The sequence below is a fragment of the Catharus ustulatus genome (genome assembly GCF_009819885.2).
Source record: "Catharus ustulatus isolate bCatUst1 chromosome Z unlocalized genomic scaffold, bCatUst1.pri.v2 scaffold_26_arrow_ctg1, whole genome shotgun sequence".
NCBI classification, from domain to species: domain Eukaryota; kingdom Metazoa; phylum Chordata; class Aves; order Passeriformes; family Turdidae; genus Catharus; species Catharus ustulatus.
Genome location: NW_024879445.1, coordinates 1,989,077 through 2,010,271, shown reverse-complemented (window position 1 = coordinate 2,010,271; position 21,195 = coordinate 1,989,077). Strand labels below are relative to the sequence as shown.

At 37.6% G+C, this 21,195-nt stretch overlaps 1 protein-coding gene across 1 annotated transcript in view; it reads left to right on the top strand.

Annotated features, from left to right (window-relative positions):
- The window catches only part of EDIL3 (EGF like repeats and discoidin domains 3), a 234,899-nt gene that overhangs the window by 149,565 nt on the left and 64,139 nt on the right, over positions 1 to 21,195 (top strand). Inside the window, 1 exon segment of the mRNA XM_033086417.2 lies at positions 12,628 to 12,809. Coding sequence (XP_032942308.1) covers positions 12,628 to 12,809 — 182 coding nt within the window.

Below are 21,195 nucleotides of genomic sequence, written 5' to 3'. Positions count from 1 at the left end.
GTCTGAGTAGCTAAATCAGGTTTATAGCCCTCATGACTGTGGTATTATATTTTCTACTTTAAATTCATTTTAGAGACGGCAGAATTTTAAAATTTCAAAATTGGTGCTCCATGCACAACCTGGAATTAATTCAGAATAAAAATCTGTCTCTGTGTGGGAAGGTTGAGGCTTTGCTTGTATTTAAAAGTGATGTTTTGAGGGGAGTCATAAGAAGCAATAGCTGCTCATGGGGGAAGAAAAAAATCCTGTCATGAACTTGAGAGCAGATGAGAAGGCAGTAAGAACATGCCTGGTGAAAAAAAAAAAATTAAACAAATAAATAAACAAATAAAAATAAAAATAAGTAAACAAAAATAAAATAAAATATAAATAAAAATTATAAAGCATAAAAATAAAAATAAAAATAAATAAACAAAATAAATAAAATAAAATAAATTATAAAACATAAAAATAAAAATAAAATAAAAATAAAAATAAAAATAAAAATAAAAATAAATAAACAAAAATAAAATAAAATAAAATATTATAAAACATAAAAATAAAAATAAATTAAAATAAAACCTAAAATTATAATAAAGTAAAAATAAAAACAAAAACAAAAATAAAAATATAATAATTTTAATTTTAATTTTAACAATAAAAAATAAAAGTAAAATAAATAAAAATAAAATAAAAATTAAATAAAAATAAAAAGAAAAATAAAAAATGAAAATAAAAATAAATTAAAAAAACTTAAAATTATAATAAAGTAAAAATAAAAACAAAAATAAAAATAAAAATATAATAATTTTAATTTTAATTTTAACAATAAATAAAAAAATAAAATAAATAAAATAAAAATAAAAATAAAATAAAATAAAATAAAAATAAAAAATAAAAATAAAAATAAAAATAAAATAAAAATATTTTTAAAAAGGAGGAAAATGCATTTTAAAAAAGGAATATTTAGGAATATTCCTGCACTGGCACACTGCAATGAGTGCTGCTGCACCACTGCAGCCCAGCCATGAAACAATTAATGGGATAATGAGCTGGGATGGATGACTGTCCTTCACACAATGTGTGTGCTCTGTGCAAGCAGGACAGAAATCAAACTGAATGTACAAAGGCAAACCAGGGCTTCAAATAACTTCAGATTTTAGCTGCTCTTCAGTCTGTAGGGTGTGAGCTCATACATATGGTCTGCACACACTTGCAAAGGCAGCAGCTTCTGGTAAAATCTAAAGTCTCCTTGGCCCTCTATCTTCCCATGTAATTGAAGATGTAATTCCTAAATCTAGAACTTGAAACTTTTAAAAATATCCTGATTATCCATTCAGCTACCAGGAAAAGAATTGATTTGGTGTAGGAAAAGAAATACAACTTTTGGGTGTCAGCTGTCTTTCTGAAAGGCTGGGACTGGCTGGAACTGAAATACTTTCATATCTAAATTTACTTGAAAAAATTGGAACTGCAAGCAAACTATATAAAATATGTGTATGTATATATATATATATATATATATATATATATATATATATATATGTTTATTTATTTATTTAATATATATATATGTGTGTGTGTGTGTGTGTGTGTTCTGACTATGACTAGCTCCCAGGGGAGACAAAGTGCTAATGAAAAAGTTTGGTATTATTATTTCATGTAAAACTGCACAGTGCCAGATAAAGCCAAGTACTTCAGGGACAAATCCTCACCCATTTTAAATAAGAGAAATGAAGATGTTGTTCCAAAATCAAAATAACGATGTCAGATTATTCCTGCTTGGGAAAGAATCCTCTGAGTTGGTTTGGTGCCAGGATTTTCCTCTCTGTCAGCATTGATTTGAAAAGAACTGGAGCTGCAAAGATTTGGAACCAGAACAGCTCAGAAAGGATGGATCTCCACAGCCTCTTGTCCAACCTGGTGCAGTGTTTGACCATTCCCACATTAAAAACCCCCAAGCACCACCAAGAAAAACTCAACAAAAGTAAAAATAAAAAACAAAAAAACAAAATTAACGATCCACAAGGCTTAAAATACCACAAAAAAAAAAAATCCCACCAAAACAAACAAACAAACAAAAGAAACCCCAAACAAACTAAAACCACACACACCTAAAATTCAAAACCAAAGTCACAAAGTCACATCAACCTTTTTGTGATCATCAGCAGGATAATCAAAGTCTGGAATTTTGAAGTTATTATTATCATCATCATCATCATCATCATCATCAACTTATTATTATTATCATTATTATTATTATGTTCATCTCCTCCTCAGCCTTCCTTCTTCAAAGACCTCTTTCTGTAAAGCCCAGGTATGTTACCTCTAGCTTTGCAGAATTTTTGAAGCAATGCCTTTTCAGTGTTTTTTAAAAATTCATTGCAATCATTTCACTTAACTTTATCCTCCTAAACCTTGGCACTAGGTTGAAATAATGCTCTAGTTTTGTTCTTAGTCAATAGACACAAAAAAACTAATTACATCTATCTGAAATGCTTTCTTAATAGATGATGAAATGATGAAAATTGTGATTTAGGGTTGCCTGTTTCCTCCCACAGATGGCATATATATATATAGATATATATATATATTAAAAAAATATATATAAAAAATCTAGATTGGGATTTTCAGATGGTTGAAGCTGGGTCACATAAATTGCATTCCTTATGTTTGCTTTGTTTGGTTAGGCATTTCTCTAAATAATTCAGAATAATGTCCTTTTTATGGTTAAATAGACGTTGATGAGCAAAAATAAGGGGATATGAAGAAAAAGGAGGGGACAATCAGAAAATCTGGATGTAGATATTTATGGGTGAAGTACACCACAGAGTCACAAATAAAACATGTCATTTTGCTGCACTGCTATACTGGTAAATCAGTTCTTCCACTGCATACATATAAAACCCCATAATTTTCTGAATATTCATTCTGGGCTTTTTTCCCCACCCTAATAAAAGTGCACGACCTTTAAATTAATTCTGTCTTTTTAACAGGCCTTCAAGGCCTGATCCTTAAAGCTGCTTTACATGAATATAAGGTTATATCCACACCAAATGGCTTCTAGGAGCAAGATCTAAATGAAGATATCTGAATTTCCAGTTATTAATATGTTGGATGGGTTGCAGAAGAAGATGGAAACAGCTTAGAGACCATAAGAAGAGCTGTTTCTGTGTAGCCAGAAATTTAAATTACTGTTGTTAGCATGCAGTTTGTGTCCAGTACACTGAATATAGCTCATATTTAGCATATCACTTCAGCAGTATATTTTAGGATATTCCCATCCTTTTACTTCTTTCTCAAGAACATGTGCCCCATTGTAATGCAGAATTCACATGAGTGCCAAAATGTAGTTTTTAAACTATTCCAATGCATCCCTCTTATAACAATTTCAATGAACACATCTTGCAACAAGCAGTGCTGTCACTTGTAGGAGCAGTTGCTGTTCTTCTGGAGGGGGGAATAAAATACAATGCCAAAACCACAAAAGGCAGAAAGAACATCTCCAGGCAGCAAAATAAGAATTGCTCCTTGAAAAGCACACACTCCTCTCCTGGCAAATGAACATGCTCCTTGTCAAGCCAGCTGGCAGGAATGCTAATTACCCTGGTGCTGGGATCCCACTGATTTCTATTGTAGACCTGCTAGAAAAATGCAGATTGGCTTTCAGCATGACTCTGTCTTGTCATTGCATTTTTTATCTTGCAAGAGAAATTTTGGGTTTGGGCATTTATTTTAATTTTTTTTTTAAGTAGGTTTTTGGAACAGGTAGATTTAAGGTGCAGTTGTTAACCCCATGCATGATTATGTCATGAGCTGCCTTCAAATTGGCAGTGGTTGTAGGTGGTTATCTACTTTAGGTTAAAATTATTAACTTTTGAATAGAAATACTGTACTGTGACCACAAAAAAAAAAAAAAATTAAATAAAGGTCCTCTGAAGTTAATTTAGGGATAATAGAAGATATATTGCAATTGCCCCACAAGTAGTGTTTCAGTTGTGCTGTACAGTCCATTAAAAAAAACCAAAAACAAACAAACCAAAAACCCAAAGAAACAAAAACCCCAAAAAAACAAACAAAGCCACAAAAAAAACACCAGAAAATAAACCTACAAACCACCAAAGATATATGAATGCAAATATAAAGCCAAGAAACTGTGAAAGAAGTTGTCTGTGGTTGTCAGAGCAGTGTCCAATTAGCAAATTTCTTTTAAAAAACTCTGGAAAGCTCTTCAGTTTTTCTTGTATGGTTCAAAGAAATATTTCTATCACTACCTGAGAAAAGGAGAAATGCATGGATTGTTCAGGGGCCAGCAGCAGCAAAAACAGATTATTTTTAAATGAAGCTTGGCTCCTAATTTTGTTTTTAAATGCCTGAGTTATGCTTCAATTGTTAATTGGCTGAAAGCTTTTGCCACAACCATTTGCAACAGCTAGAAATAAATTAATTAGATAGGTAATTAATGGATCCACCACAGCACAAATCTTCTCCATCCACATCTGCCCGAGACCAGGTCCAAGAAAAAATGTTGGGGTTGGTAAAATAACTCGGAACCATTTATTTTTTCATGTTATTGCACCCTAAGTTAAAAAAAATAAAAATCATTTACTGGCATTTAGGGGCTATAGCTCTGTCTGTCATCTCTTAGGTGGGTAAGCATTGCAGTTATTTTACTTGAAAGTTACTATGAATTTACCTTCTGTAATATAAGTCTAGTTTAATTCTTGAGAGGAAGTGTTTTTTAAAAAGTTACTCCATTATTTATTTCATTCGGATTAATTTTAGTGGTATTTAAGTGGCTGTGAGTTATGTCGATGGTTAATGTCAACACTCAGACGTGGTAGAAATGCTATTTTTCACAGTGTCAGTTTGAAAGGTAAAAATCATTTTTCACAAAAAAGATTAATGTATTTCTACATGAGAACTCTACAGAGTTTGAGAGACTAAAGGCCTTACTGCAGTATATTTTTTTTCCCAAAAAAATCCAGATTTGCTGCTTGAGGGAGAAAATAAAGTATTGTCCATAAGTGAATTATTAAGTGGTATAAACTCAGAATCACAGAATCACTAAATTACTAGGCTGGAAGAGACTTCCAAGATCATTGAGTCCAGCCCATGCCCTAACACCTCAACTAACCCATGGCACCCAGTCCCACATCCAGCTTTTATTTAAACACATCCAGGGATGGTGACTGCCAGGATGGCAGACCATTCCAGTACTTTATCACTCTTTCCATGGAAAACTTTTTCCTAATATCCAACCTGGCACAGTTTGGGACTGTGTCCTCTGGTTCTGTCAGGAGTTTATTGTGGCCAAAATGCAGAACTCAGCACTTGGACTCATTAAACCTCATCCCACTGGACTCTGCCCATCCATCCAACCATTCCAGTTCTCTGCAGAACCATCCTACCTCCCAACAGATCGACACAAATCTCCATCTCTACCATCTCCATCATCTCCATCCCCATCATCTCCATCTCCATCTCCATCATCTCCATCATCTCCATCTCCATTATCTCCATCATTTCCATCTCCATCTCAATCTCCATTATCTCCATCTCCATCTCCATCATCTCCATCTCCATCTCCATCTCCATCATCTCCATCTCCATCATCTCCATCATCTCCATCTCCATCTCCATCTCCATCATCTCCATCTCCATCATCTCCATCATCTCCATCTCCATCATCTCCATCTCCATCTATCTCCATCTCCATCATCTCCATCATTTCCATCTCCATCTCCATCTCCATTATCTCCATCTCCATCTCCATCTCCATCTCCATCATCTCCATCTCCATCTCCATCATCTCCGTCTCTATCTCCATCTCCATCATCTCCATCATCTCCATCTCCATCTCCCTCTCCATCTCCATCATCTCTATCTCCATCTCCATCATCTCCATCTTTATCTCCATCTCCATCATCTCCATCTCCATCATCTCCATCTTTATCTCCATCTCCATCATGTCCATCATCTCCATCATGTCCATCATCTCCATTATCTCCATCATCTCCATCATCTCCATCTCCATCATTTCCATCTCCATCATTTCCATCTCCATCTCCATCTCCCAGCTTAGTGTCATCTGCAAATTTACTGATGAGGGACCCAGTACCCTCATCCATGTCATCAGTGAAAATACTGAACAGAACAGGGCCCACACAGACCCCTGAGGGACACCACTGGTGACAGATTCCCAGCTGGATGCAGCACCATTCACCACCACTCTCTGGCCGGCCATTCCAGCCAGTTCTGAACCCAGCAAAGAGTGCCCGCCTAGTCCATGGCGCCTGTGATTGCCAGCTTTTTTCCAGGGAATGCTGTGGGAGACAGTGTCAAAGGCCTTGCTGAAGTCCCAGAGTACACAACATCCATCAGCCTCTCCTGCAGCCACCAGGCGGGTCCACTTGGCTAGTTACAACAAGGAGATCAGAGTGGGTCAAACATGATCCTACCCCGTCCTTAAACCCTGCTGGCTGGGTCTGATACCCTGGCCATCCTGCTAAGTGCTCTGTGTGATGGCACTCCACTATAAACTGTTTCCATATCCTTACCCAGGTACTGTAGTGTCCGGCCTAACTGGTCCTAGAAGTTACCTTCCCCCCTTTTATGAATGGGTGTCACATTGACCAGCTTCCAGTCATCTGGAACCATGCTATTGTCCCAGGACTGCTCGTAAATGATGGAGAGAGGCTTCGCAAGCTCATCTGCAAACTCCCTTATCACCCTGGGATGGATCCCATCTGGGCCCGTAGATTTATGGACACCTAACCTGCTCAGCAGTTCCCGGACTGCCTCCTCCTGGATAACAGGGAGACTGTTCTGCTCCCTAACACCATCTGTCCTCCCAGGAGGACAGCTGTCCTGAGGACAAGCTGTGTTCCCACTAAACACTGAGGCAAAGAAGGCATTGAGCACTTCTGCCTTCTCCTCATCTGCAATTACTAAGTTGTCTCAATACAGAACAAAGGTCTTATCCTTCCTTTTAGCATTTTGTAAAAACATTTTAAAATTATCCTTTACAAAATTTGCCAAATTAAGTTCGAACTGAGCTTTGGCCTCCCTAATTTCTTTTGTTGCCGCAATGTAGTTGGTGTTTCTTTAGATGGAAATTTTCCCAAAGAGTTTGATGCTATGGTTTTCCTAGATAGGGATTCACAAATCTTCATTCTGAAATGTTTCCCCACCCAGTTCCTTTAAAATCACTTTGAACATGCCAAAGGATTATGTCAGTAGTTTTTAACAACACAAACACAATCACCTCATGGAAAAATATCAAAAAAATTTTTTTTTTTTTTTAATATTTTTTTAAAAATCTGATTGCAGCTTTTCAGAGACGAGGTTTAGATGTACCCTTGTTTTTGAGCATGGGAATAGCAATGCTTGGTCTGGTGACAATCCATTGGTTGTGTTTTAGACAGTGATCAGAAGTGAATTATTGATAAATGAGTGTAAGAAAAAGGAAAAACACCAAGCAATAATTGCCCCAGTGTATTTTCCCAGCTTCAAGGACTCTTCAATTTATGGATCTTCCTAAATCAGAAGTTTAACTTTACTCCTCTTAAATAGGTCCCTTCTTCAACTTTTCTCTCTGTTGCAGCTCCCCAGCTTTAATCCATGAATAAATGGGTTTTGATGTGAAATTTGCAATCCTATCCATCCTACTGGAGGAGCAGAATGGAGGAATTACCAGACTAGAACTAAGCAAACCAGTCCTGAGTAACCACCCTCCATTTCAATCACATATAGAAAAACACATAATCTGCTTTCACTGTTGCCTCCATATGCTCCTGTGCTATACTGGAAGTAAATTTTTTGGGTTTTTTTGCACACTTGCTCAAGGTGGGAATCCATCTGAAAATCCATCAGAGGGATGTGAATCCCAGTCTGGGGACTGCAGTGTGGAAAATTGCTCGTAGGCAGGGAGTGGAAATCTCTGTGTGAAAGAACAAGAAGAAAAAGGCAGAAGCCTGGATTGCATGTGTGTAATTTGTGTAAACACCAGCATTAATTGCATTAATTAATTCAATATCAGTGGTCATCTGTAACCCCATTGTCCAGGGGTAAAGTTGGCGTTTGGGGACTGAATTTTATGTTCCACATCACATTTCACCTGTCTGAAACCATGAGAGGGTCCACAGAAACCTCAAGAAGGAATGGAAGCTGTGTCTCCAGATCTCTGCAAAAGCATTTTGGGTAGAACTACAAAGATTTTGGGGTTATCATGAAGTGGTTGTGAAAAACACAAAAACACCACTTTGCATATGGGTGAGCACTTTGGTAAGGATTGCAGATGTCTGAAGCAGATTTGTTTTCTCCCTGCCTTCAATTCTGCATCTGTTTGTTTTGATGACGTTAGCTAGAGGCAGACCAACAGAGGAAATAAGAGTGATATATTCCTGCTGCAAAACCAGGAATGTTTCATCATCAACAACAAGAAAAACTTTTCATTCCAGTTGCAGAGGCATAATCCTCACATTTTCAAGCAATTTTTAAACCATTTGGACATTCTGCTTAATTTGTGGACTGACATAAATGCAAAAAGTTAAAATTAAATATGCCCAAGTAACATATTCACCAAGCTTTCTGCTTGCTGAATTAACTCTTTATCTTAAAATAATTTGTCTTTTCACTATAAAGAACAGGAATCAGCTACTTATTTCCCTATTTTAATGATCTTCTGAGGGGATATTAATGTATACCACAGCAAGCTAGCTGTCACTTGGTTTTGCTCAAATATTACTTTTCAGCTGGAGGGATTTGTTATTGCCAGAGATAAGGGTGGAAGAACAGCATCCATCTCCTTCCTGGACCTTTGGTCTACAAGGGAAATCTGGGCTAAAAACCATTGGGTTATGGTGCAAAATGATGAATAATGTTTCTAGATCTAATTACAGTTGTAAAAGAAGGCAGGTCTATCACTCTCAGGAGAACTGGAAAATACACTTTTCCTCTATTACTGACTTTTCCCATCCTTCTCTGAATCCATTCACCTGGTTCTTGGTTTATTTGGCATTGTTATCCCCGTGGATAGTGAGATTTTATGGGTATAGGTTTGTGTTTGGTGAGAAAAAGAGAAGCATTAAATGGGTTTTATTTTGTGCATACCCATAATTGTCACTGTAGGATTAAAACCAATACTACTTGCCTTAGTATCTTGCTTTTTTAATGACACTGAAATAACAGCTCCAGATGACAAAATTTGCATTGAGAATCTGTATCATGTCAGGCAGTTTAATTGCAGTTTAATTTTTCTTTACTTCTTTGCATGTTCATACCCCAATGTGTCTGCCTTAACTAACGAAAATATCTTTTTTTTTTAATAAAATGACTAACATTGACCACTCTGAATTATTCACAACGATATTATTATAATTTCCCAATAATGATTGGGTGCCATAATTTCATTGTCATTCATGTCATTGGTGTCATGATTTCTGTTAGCATGGATTTAACAGAAGCAAAAATATAACAATAAAATATAATGCATCTTACACTTGTTCTGCAAAATTATGCATCTCAATTAAAAAAAAAAAACCAGAGTGAAAAGCTCTTGTTGCCTGTTTTCATTGTTAGTAGTCAATGGTATATCACAGCTCTTAAACACCTAAAGAAATAATTGATAACTTGAAGAAAAGTGGATTTTGTGTCTGAAATTTAATAGGTATGCAGGAACTGGTCTGTAACCAGTCTTGTAGTGATAAAACACATTTAATGGAACCAGAGATGGGTCATTCAACTGAAAGCTTTTAAATAAATAAAATAAAATAAAATAAAATTCTAGCAAATTTAGAGAATAATAGCCCCATTAGAGCTTTTAGAAGAAGAAAGAGTGAATTGCTAATCTAGTGGAGTTTTTGGAAGAAATTAATGAGCATATGGATAAGGGAGTCCATTTGCTGTGGTATTTGACTATCCAAAAATATGTTCAATATTTGATTTTAACTGATAAAGGAAAGGGAATTGAAAGGGTTTTTTGTAGAAAATTATGTCTGATTAAAATAAATACCTAAAGGGTGAGTAAAAGGGCAGATTTAATAGTGGAAGGAGCTCACTGACAGCATCCTAATGAAACTTCTGGTGAAATCTTGGCTGTTCAGTAAAAAAAAAAATATAAATAAAGGAGAATTTTCTGATAATTTGAGAAATATAATATTTTTAAGAAACTGTTACCCAGTCTCATACTTCCCACACATCTCATGTTGTTATGTCTGAACTGAACAGCAAAGTAGAAGGTATCTCTAATGTGGTGATTTTAACTTTTAGGAGTGGTAATTTCTTTTTTGTTTAGCTCAGATTGAAAAACTGACAAACATTAACAAAACCATGACTGGAACTGCACAGAAAATAAGGAGTTTGTACAGTGAAGTACCTGTTCCATGAAGGTAGAGATTTTCTTTGGATTTCAGGGATAATCCACCTAAAGCTAGGGAAGATAAACACTGCTGAGCATGTGTGGTCATAGCTGAAAAAATAGAGTTAAGTGCTGTTCTTGGTAATTAAACTCAGAAAGGAAATTGCCTTCAAGTTAGAAAAGAAGATTCAACTTTGTCTTGTAAGGATTTCACACATATTTGAATAACATTTAATGCATCTCAGACACGAGATGCAATAACAGACATGGCAAATATCAACATGGCTCCAGCATGCCTCATTTTTAAGGTCCCCTCAGAAAACCTTTATAATTTCTCTATTTTTAAGTAATTATCAGTCTATGGTTGCAGCTGTTAAAGATGTTTAATTTATTCCATGCCTATGTGCTGTAGGTATGGGTGTGCTGGTGTGCAAAGACACATCAGCGTGAACTTTCCATTAGTGAAACAGCACAGATTTTTATTTTTATTTTTTTTAGCAATTAGCCATAAGAAACTTTTGAAAAGTCCACTTTTCTTAGGAGACAAGAGCAATTTACCTCTGCCTTGCAAGCAGATGCAGGAGTTTGCACACAAAAAAAAGATTTCATTCTGCTCCGACGGAAAATACTTCAGAGAGATTTGAATGGCCCTTTCAATCCTCCAGTAATGCTTGATGAAAACAGAATGAGGAATGACACTCTCCCAGCCTATGTGGGTTTTCTGAGTGTGTTCCACATTGTTCCTGCCCATGCTGGTGACAAAGAGTTTGTTTTCTTCTGGCACAGCTACGGGAGAGAGCCGCGCTCCGTCGTGTTTTTGTGCAGCTATTAGTCAAGTGCTGAAGGCAAAGCTTTTATTTTCTTGGCTGGTAAAGAGATGTAGAATGAGGAGTTTGGGCTCTAGCTGAGCTTTGTGGGCTGGTAAAAAACCTGTGTGAAATCATTATGTGGTGCAAGTCCTTCGTTGATTCGAGCAGGGCCAGGATTTCGTTTGAGCAGCTCCTGGAAGTTTGGGATGGGTTTTTAGGAAAGAATATCCACCTGCAAGGGAGCTTTGCTTTACCTTCTGTCCACCACCACAACCAACCTGAAACTTCAGTTTATCTCAGCTCCATCATCAGTGACACCCCACTCCTGGGGACTGCGCTGAGAGGAATAAATTGCACTGGTCACTTTTCCTTCTCCGTGCCTTTAAATTAATGAGGAATCAAATTATTTGTGACTTTCTGCCCCCGTGGTGCGAGGAATTTTGTAACAGCACGATTTCAGAGTTCATTTTTGGGTGCTGCTTGAGGTGAAACACTGCCAGGTTTCTGAGAGAACCTGAAATTTAAGTAAACACCTGTCCTGTGGCATTCAGAATTGCCAAAATTGCAGCTGACCTGCAGAGCAGAAGATCTTTGGGGCAACAGAGTAAGACTGGCTGCCAGAGCAATTCCTGTGATTAACTCTCTCCAGATTCTGCATCAGAGCTGAGGAAAGGAAAATCTCAGTGTTGAATAGTAGATAAGCTGCCAATTGTTTGTATGTAATGAATTTTCATAATTTTCTCAGTTCAGGTTGCTCACAATAGCTGAATGCTTTTGCTCCTCTGCCCAAATGGAGTGGCAAAAACAATGCATGCAGAAGTATCCTGATTTTTGACAAAGATTAGGTCTGCAAGTGTTTCTGGTGAATAAATTAATGATGAATACCATACATAAAATTATGAAAATTTGAGCATTTCTGTTAAATACATACTTTGAGGCTTGCTGATTGAATGGATAAACCTTTAAATATTTCTAATGTAACTGAGTGATAAATCATGTCTATTTTCTGATTTCTAGAGATACCCACAATAACAATTTGTAGTGCGTTGGTTAAATGCTGAATTTTGAGGCAATATGGAACTTTGCAGTAATTACAGAATTTTAAATTTACTTTTAACAATCATTTCAATATTTGAATCTGAGGATTTTTTTCTTTCTTTGTGTAGATAAAACCTAACTCACAAGCGTTCAGCTAGAACAAGCTAAAAGAAATTGAAATTTTAATCCATTTTATTAATTTTATAATGAGAATAGTTATTTGCAAGTAATACTTTTTGTATTTTTTTTTTTATTTCTAAAAAAGTGATGTAATCAATTACTTTAAATTTCTTCCAAGCTGCATTTGTCATGATGTTTTTGATCTATTTGCATGCTATTGTGATTACAGTGACATGGGACTCAGAGCAGCTGATAACTTCAGTTGAGTTTATTTTTTTATTATTAGTTTATTTTTTTAATTTATTTTTTTCCCATTTTCAGGGTGCTCTGGCCCACTAGGGATAGAAGGAGGTATTGTGTCCAACCAACAAATCACTGCATCGTCCACCCACCGAGCTCTTTTTGGACTCCAGAAGTGGTACCCCTACTATGCAAGGCTCAACAAGAAGGGTCTTGTGAATGCCTGGACTGCAGCAGAAAATGACAGATGGCCGTGGATTCAGGTAACAGATGGAGCTGAGGAGGAAAAAAAAAATACCCTTGATTCAATTGCCAGTGTCACTTAAGAAACTGATGGAGACAAGTGGTTAACGAACATCTACATTCTTATTCACTGTCAGAGACATAGCTGAGGCTAAAAGGGACTATTTAGTTGCAAAACAGTGATAATCTTGGCTTTACAAATGCACAAGCCTTTTTTTTTTTCTTTTTTCTTTTTTTTTTTTAATTTAAAAAACCATGTGCATATGTTCCACTGCGGCTCTGAACAGATTTGCACAGGCTCCTTTCAAAGAAGCTGCTTTCCACATATGTTGCATTTGTTGGTCAGGCCCTTGGAAGCGTATCACAGCACAATCTCTTGGAGGAGAAACCTTGACAAGATTTCTTGGTGGAGAAATCTTGCTTGAAGTGTGGTTTTGGCAGTGCCAGGGCGTGCTGGAAGAGCTGGTCCTCTTTGCTGAGCTGCTCTGGGCACACAGGTTAAGTATTTCTGGAGGTAGCAAGAACTGTTTTAATTAAGGTTGAAACAGCTGTTAGCTCAGACAAATCCATGGGGCTGAAAATACACGTTTTTCTCATCCCACTCAAGCATGTTATTGCTAGAGTGATTCAAATGGCAGTGCCCTCACTGTGAGCTGGTTTTCTCTGTGCCCAAAAATTGACTTCAGATGAAGCAGTGAGTATTAAAGTCCTGTAGCAGTGTTTTAATGAAGGTAATTATCTGGTGGTTGCTGTAGCTCTGTGCTTGGATGGTGTTTTCATGATTTATGAATTGGGCAAAGCTTTGGCAATTTCAGCTGCTGGTTAATAAAGATTAATAAGTTAAATACTTATGGGAAAACTTTCTGCACTGATCAATGTGTGAGGGAGATGCTTCTCTTCCAGGATTTAGCAAAACAAGGTGCTGGAGCATTTTATCTGCCAGCACTAAGCTGAACTGGTAATAATGCCCTCAGCTGTGTCACACACACCCCTCTTGAGGCCACCTTGGTGTATATACCATTAATATTGGTTCCTATTCAATGTTTTTACCCTGAGTACCATTTTTTATTTTTCTGAGAGGCTCCTTAATATCTGGAGGGGAAGCATAAAGTTGCCTCCTCATTTTTCTTGCATGGAGAGCAGACACAAAGCATTGTTTGATGAAGTTTTTCTGAAACTGGTGCAGTGGGAGGGCTGGATTTTGTCAGCTCTGAAAAACGAAAACTGGTGTTACTGCTTGTTATTTATTGCAGAGTGAAAACACAAAGGCCCTTCGATGTGTTGTAAGTCAGTTTTCCTCCATAAAGATCAGAGGGGTTAGGGAGTCTGTAAAATTTATACCTTGAAAAGAACTGGAAAGGATCACACAGTGGGACCTGAGCAGAATTCTTTCCATGGGAGTAGAAAGCTAATGTAATTTTAATGGATAATGAAAAAGTCAGCTTTTGGGCTGTGTTAGAGTGTGGGCTTTATTAAATGAGCTGGAGAAAGATCTCAAAATCATTTAGCACTGGCCCCCTAGCCATGTCTTTTTGAGGAGATGAACTGGATGGGGATATCTAATGGCCTGAGGCATCCACATTTGTGCTTGGCTCCCTTGGACTTTGCTCCCTGGGAAGTCTTCCCTCTGCTTTTACCTGCAAGGAACATCAGGCCAGTGGAGAAAATGTGTCTAAAATCTCAGGTCTGAAGAATTTATTATCTTTTTTTTTTTTTTTCCTTTAGTTTTAGAGGTTATTCCAGTCCCATACAGGTTATTCTGTAATTTTGACAACCATGGGGTGTAAGGACTTTTGAGAAACTTACATCATACAATTAATGCATTTTAAGCATTCCCTTCTTCTTCTCATTTTTCTTGCAAAATAAACTTTAGTCCATCATTTTCACAAAACTCCCTAAATGTTTTGGGGTTTTTTTTGTTTTTTTTTTTCCAGGGCAAAATTAAAATTATTATTTGTAATTTTAGAGCAGATTTCTTTCTTTCCTCTTTTCTTTCTTCAAAACATCTGGAAACAGAAAATCTGAAAATTTTGGGGAGATGTTTGCTGCAAGGAAAAAGTGCTTTTTGTTGCTCTGAAGAAACTCTTTTTAGATCTGGCAAGGTGGAGACATCCACAGACTCAAACTTTATGCATAGTAGCCCTTTACATCAGAGCACTGCCTTCTTCTTCAAGCATGAAATAAACTTTAAGAAACAAACATTGTCTGACCCTCGTGTGGGTGAGCAGTTTCTGATGAGAGGAGAAGCAGAAATCTTTTGTCTTATTTTTGTTCAGGTTCTGCAGTGCCCAGGGAGATGCTTCATAAGTGTGGAGGGGTACATAAAATCAGATTTGGGCTTAATTTCTGGCTAGCTTTGGTTTAGTGGGAGAAAAGATGTTAAACCCTCCACCTGGGTTTTTACTTTGTCGTGTCACGAGATTTTTCTGGGAGCAGCCTGCACACAGAATCTCCTCCAGATTGCTCTGAGTGATGAAGTGATGATCTGGTCCAGAAGAAGGCACTTGAAAAAGGTGTGAGTGCTTGGCAGAGATGAAGTGGGGAGTTACAAAGCCAGAAATTCCATTTTTAGGACATGCAAATTAACATTTAGCACAGTGAACCTGAAACAATCGCCTGTTCCCCCCTTGTAGCTTCTAATGCTAGATAAATTCTAAAGGAAGATGTGTGTAATGGGCAAAGTCCCTCAAAGCATGATTATGTACAGGCCTGTAGCTATTTTAGCATTGTTCCATCATTATCAATTTTCTTTGTCATTTAATTCCTTTATTTATATGCAGCCTGGCAAATAAAAGGTTTGAGTGTTCTGCTATAACTCACTTGTAATGAGTGCAGAAGTTTTGTGGTTTTTTTCCTCTAATCTTTCAGGTGTCTGATACATGTGAACTAATTAATATGCAATTTCATTTTCCTGCAGTCTCCCAATGAACTGAAAATTGAAATTGCCATTTTAAATTTACACTCTCAGCATGTAATTAGTAATGGCACTACAATGCCTGTAATTGGCTGGTGATTTAAAGGGTCACTGACCATGTTTTTGGAAGCAAATTAAAGCCTGAGTAAGTCACATCTGCCTTCTAAAGTTCTCCTGACCTCTGTTTCTCCTCATGGGTTGGCTGTGATAAAATAGCACCTGTGTACTGCTTACCACTTTATTAGTGATATTAACTTTTATCGTTTGCAAATACAACGACCAAAAAAAATCACAAATGCCTATTTTTCATTAATTGGTCCTGAAATATAACCAGAATGCTCACACTGACTATTCCAGTAATGTATCTTTATTGTCTTTTTTTTTTTTTTTTTTTTAACAGCAGTTTCTCTTTTCCTTTCTGTCCTTTCGCATTTATGGTTTTAAAATATGTTGGGTTTTTTTACTCTGATTTCACTTCATCTCTGCTCATCTTTATTTTTCTGTTCCTATATTAGTTTTCCTTTTAAAGGCAGTATGAATAGCCAGAATATGGCCATAGGCAGGATTATTGTTTCTGTTATCCCTCTACCACATCCAAAATCACAATGGCAGCTAATCTCTAACACAAACTGCCAGCAGGAGTCTGTGAATGTTACTCCTCTCTAGTGAGCTCTAACCTAGGATTCCATGCTGTGCCCTGACACTTCTCTCCCAGTTTCATCACCACCAGGTTGGTCTCCCAGTTTTAACCATCCTCATATTTCCTAATTAATTTTTTTCCCATATTCACAGCTTTTAGGCTTTTGTAATGGCTTTGAAAGCAAAACCAGTGAGAGACTCCAAGTTAGAATTGCAATTTAATAGGAAAAAAGAGAAAAATAAAACACAAAAGAAAAACCACTGACAGAATCAGAATACAACCTGACACCCTGCTAGTTAGGGTGGTGGTGGCAGTCTCCAGATGAATTGCTTTTGTTGAAGATCCTGTAGAAAGGTCTGGAAGCTCTTGTCCTCTAGAATCCAGTGGGAAAGGCTGCTCTGATGTTCCAAATCTCAGATTTGATCAGGGTAGGAAATGCTTGGCTCCTCCCCTGGCTGGAGCATCTCCCCATGGGATGATGGAATTTTATCAGCCATGCCCTGGGACTCAGTGGCCATGAACAGGAGAGATCTCCTGGAGGGAGGATGGGCTGTGGAAAGATAAAGAACACTGCCCCAGCTGGTTTAAGAGCTGTGCCATTAACAGGAGATATCCCACAGAGATCAGGATCACTGCCCCAGATGGTTTAACTGATGGTGACAGGATACAAACTTTTGGTCACATCTTTACATTGTAACCTAGGACAGTATTTTGTGGTCTTTGGGACACAGAAATTGTTTTTTATAAGGTGTTATCCTGCAGGCACCAAGAGTAGATTTGAGCATAGCTTACACCTACAGAATTTTGAGGAAATGCATTAATTATTGAGAATCATGTGGGAGATATGTGTGAACACCTGACCTGTTGCTGGAGACTGTTATGTATAAAGTATTAAATAGAATAATAAAGCCCCTATCTTGTTGTCCCTCACTAAAGTAAACTGTTTGTCCAGGGACATTGGTATGGTTACCAATTTTTTTTTTTTAATAAAATATTCAAATATTTATTATTTTCAGTAGTTGGAGGATTAAAGGATTAATCTAAAAAGCAGACTGCTCAGTTTGGTTGCAGAATCAAAAAGTGGGAAATAAAGCTGGTTCAGGCTGATTATTCAGCTTTTTTCCTCTAGTTTTTATGGTATACAAGATGAGCCCAAATATTTAATTTGGGGATTCTTCTTCAATAACTTCATCCCTTTCCATCTATATTTCATATGTTTTTTTTCTTTTTGGAAGCAATTTTTGAAAGTCAAGTTGTAACTTCAAAATGGAAAAACTACTACTATTACTTAGAATATACGGAAAGAGAACTATAATTCTATATTTTTTCTAATTCATTCCCCAAATGTTTTTTTCTGAAATTATGTGCTAAAATTCAGATGAAGCACAATAATGAGAAATACAACAGTTTGATGGAAAATGTGCCCAAGTTCTGATTGGCAATTTGAATATATTAGTGCTCCAGTCCAAAGAAAAATACATTTGGTTTATTTACTATCGCAGCATGTCTGGTGTAAATAATACTTTTTGCTTTTAATGTAGCTTTTAAAATAGCTTTGCACAGCTTTAAGAAAATGTCTTCCTTTTAAGTAAACACTTCTGCTACACAGATTTTTAAGTTAAAAAATGAGCTGTGATGGAAAGGGATGTAGCCCAGTAGATTCAGGGAAAGTATTTCCTTGACCTCTGTCATGTTTAAAATTAATTTTTTTCTTGAAAAGCACAGAGAATGCTTTAAAAAAATTAATAATAATATAAAAAGGTCTAAATATTGGTGGAGGGTTAATTTGGCTTTTACACAAGGGTCTTCACATCACTCTAGGTTTCAATCCCACCTCTGGTGCTCAGCCTCACCTTTTTGGGACTTTCAGTCCCATGGCATAATTAAATCTGTGACTATGAATCTCACAAACCTCATCATAAACTAATGTGACACACATAAAAATAATTTGTATAAAAAACCCCTTAAGTTCCATTATTCTTATCCCCAAACAGGAAACCATAAAGTATTGTGTGGGCTGTTTTCCTTAAAAAAAGGTAAAATAAGGAAGGAAAAAAAAAGTTAACAGCTTCCTCATCAAGAGCTTCCAAAGAGCAAGTACACACCAGGTGATAGCTATTTGCTAATGAAATGATAAAACCCAAAATACACAGAGGCCTTGCAGAACATTCACTCAAACATCTGTTGGTGAGAGCTCCAAGCAAACTGCCATCTGTGAAACCATTCATTTTGTCAAAGTTCATTTCCTCATTCATGAGCGCTGGCGCACGGGCTTCCAAAAATACCTGTCACTGCAGCTTAAATGTTTTATATCACTTAACGTGGCTCTCATCTCAGTGTCAGGTGAACTTTATGGAGCCTCTGAGTCACCCTGCAAGGTGATGTGCACCACAAAAGAAGATTTAACCTGCTAAGTGCTAAAAGTTGGTAAAGTTCTGGTTTTGTTGTTTTTGTATTTTTTTCCTTTTTTTTTTTTTTGTTTTTTCTGTTTTTTGGGGGGTTTTTTTGGTGGGTTTTTTGGGGTTTTTTTGTTTTTTGTTTGGTTGGTTGTTTTTGTCTTGGTTGTTTTGGGGTTTTTGCTTTTAGTTTGTTTTTTTTGTTTTGGTTTTTTTGCGGGGGTTTTATTTTTTTTTTTGTAAATACTTCAAAATTTGACTCAATATCATAGAAGGGTTTCCTTGGAGGACATTGAGGAGAGGCAGTAAGTGCCTGAAAGCCCTTGGCTGTGGAGAAAAGAAAGTAATAAGGAAAGTGCAGTTGAATTAAAGTAATGCCACACAGGACCTTTGTTCTGCAGGAATTAGAAGAGGTTGTCTGCTAGCCAAAGTCTGCCATAAATTCACTGACCATTGAACTCAGTACCACTGTCTGCTCTCTGCAGACCTACCTCCCCATCTATACATTTAGCTTATGGACTAAAAATGCACAGTAATTTCACCATTTTGACTAAAATTTTTGGTCCAAACCCGAAGTGCGGCTTATAATCAGGTACGGCTTATATATGGACAAAGAATGAAAAGTTGCCTGTTTTAGTTTGGAGGACAGGTGTCTGCTGAGAAAGGCAGGAGCTTCTCTTTGAAATGGAGAATGCAAACCCCCTCCCTCCAAATTATTATAATTTTGAAATCAAGGGGCTTTCAGGCAAAGATATGGGAATTAGGAATAACAGTTCTTTACCAGGGAAATTAAAATAGAAATACAGCACTACAAAGAACAAACCCCAAACCCTGACACAGTCAGAGTACAACCTGACACCCATCAGTCAGGCAGGGTGTTGGCAGCAGTCCCATTCCATGGTGGCTGCATCCTCCTGCAGTGACAGATGTGGCTCAGCTGGAGCAGTGCTCCTGTACAAGGTGCAGTTTCCCTCTGGAGCTCCAGGGATGATGTGGAGAAATCCGGTTTTCCTCTGGAGTCCAGTGGAGAAAGGGGCTCCCTTAGTGTCCCAAAACCTCTGTTTTTATCCTGGTAAGAAATGCTGGGCTCTTCCCCCTGGCTGGAGCAACTCCCAATGGGATGCAGTAATTTTATCAGTCCCACAGTGGGACTCAATGGCCATGAGCAGAAAATGACTGGCTGGAGGAAGGATGGGTTGTGAAAAGATAAAGAACAATGCCCTGCCTGGTTTCAATGGATGGCCCATTAACAGAATATCTCCCAGGGAGATCAGGATCACTGCCCCCACCCTCAACAGATGGTGATAGAACAGACACCTTTTATCACACTCTGTATTGGAACGTGAGGCTTATAATCAGGTGCGGCTTATAAACGTGAAATTACTGTAATTTTATGTGCTCAGAGCAGAAAACAGAGGGACTGGGAGCTTATTTCACCCACAGCCTCCCTGGTGCCCCATATCTTGGTATCCATTTCACACTACACCCTCTGCTTTCATCCCATGTTCAAACCACTTTGGGCTGAGGTTTCTGGGGGCACAGAAGCATCATTGCAGAGTCAGCATCCCCATGGCAACTGAAGATTTCATGGGTGTTGTTATGAACACCATCCATACCATGCTCTGTCAGACCCTGTGCCTTAATTACCCCGTCCTTAATTACCCCACCTAATGTGGCTGAAGGATCCTTAAACACTTCATCTGCAACGCCATCCATTCCAAATACTTTTAAATTTTTTTCCATTTGCTACTCTGATATCAAAAGCAATCAAGTCTTAGACAGTGGTGACACCAAAAAAAAAAAAAAAAACCCAAAAAAACCCAAAAAAAACCCAAAAAAAACCAAAAAAAAAAAAGTGTGTTCATGTGGTTTCAGGAAGAAGCAAGTAAAAGGTGCCCCAGAAAATGTGTGGGGATAATGGAAGGGTGTGTGGGTCACCTTGTGGAGAGGACAGCACCCAAATCTGTGAGATGATGCCATGCTGACGTGTGCTAGCCAAATGAGTCATTTTTACCTTCTAACCACTCACTTTAAGACTGGCAAAGCAAACGATCCACAGTGACTGTCCTGCTAGACTTGGCTTCTAGGAAAGTGATGCTTCAAGTCATTCCAGTAAAGCTAAGGTTCAGGGAAAACGAAAAAAGCTCAAGAGAGAGTAAGTTTACATGCCAGGATATTAAGATTTTTTTGGTGTGACACACAGGCATTTATACATGTACACAATCCCAGGATGGGTCAGCTTGGAAGGGACCACAGTGGCTCATCTGGAGCACACGGGATTGTGTCCAGGGAGTTCTGGAATATCCCAGGGAGGAGACTCCAGCCCCCCTCTGGGCTCTGCTCAGGGCTGGGCACTGCCCAGGACAGAAGTTCTGGGGGAATTGCTGGGCTCAGTACCTGCCTGTGGCTCTGGTGACACTGCTGAGCTCTGCTCAGAGCCTCCCTGCACACAGGGA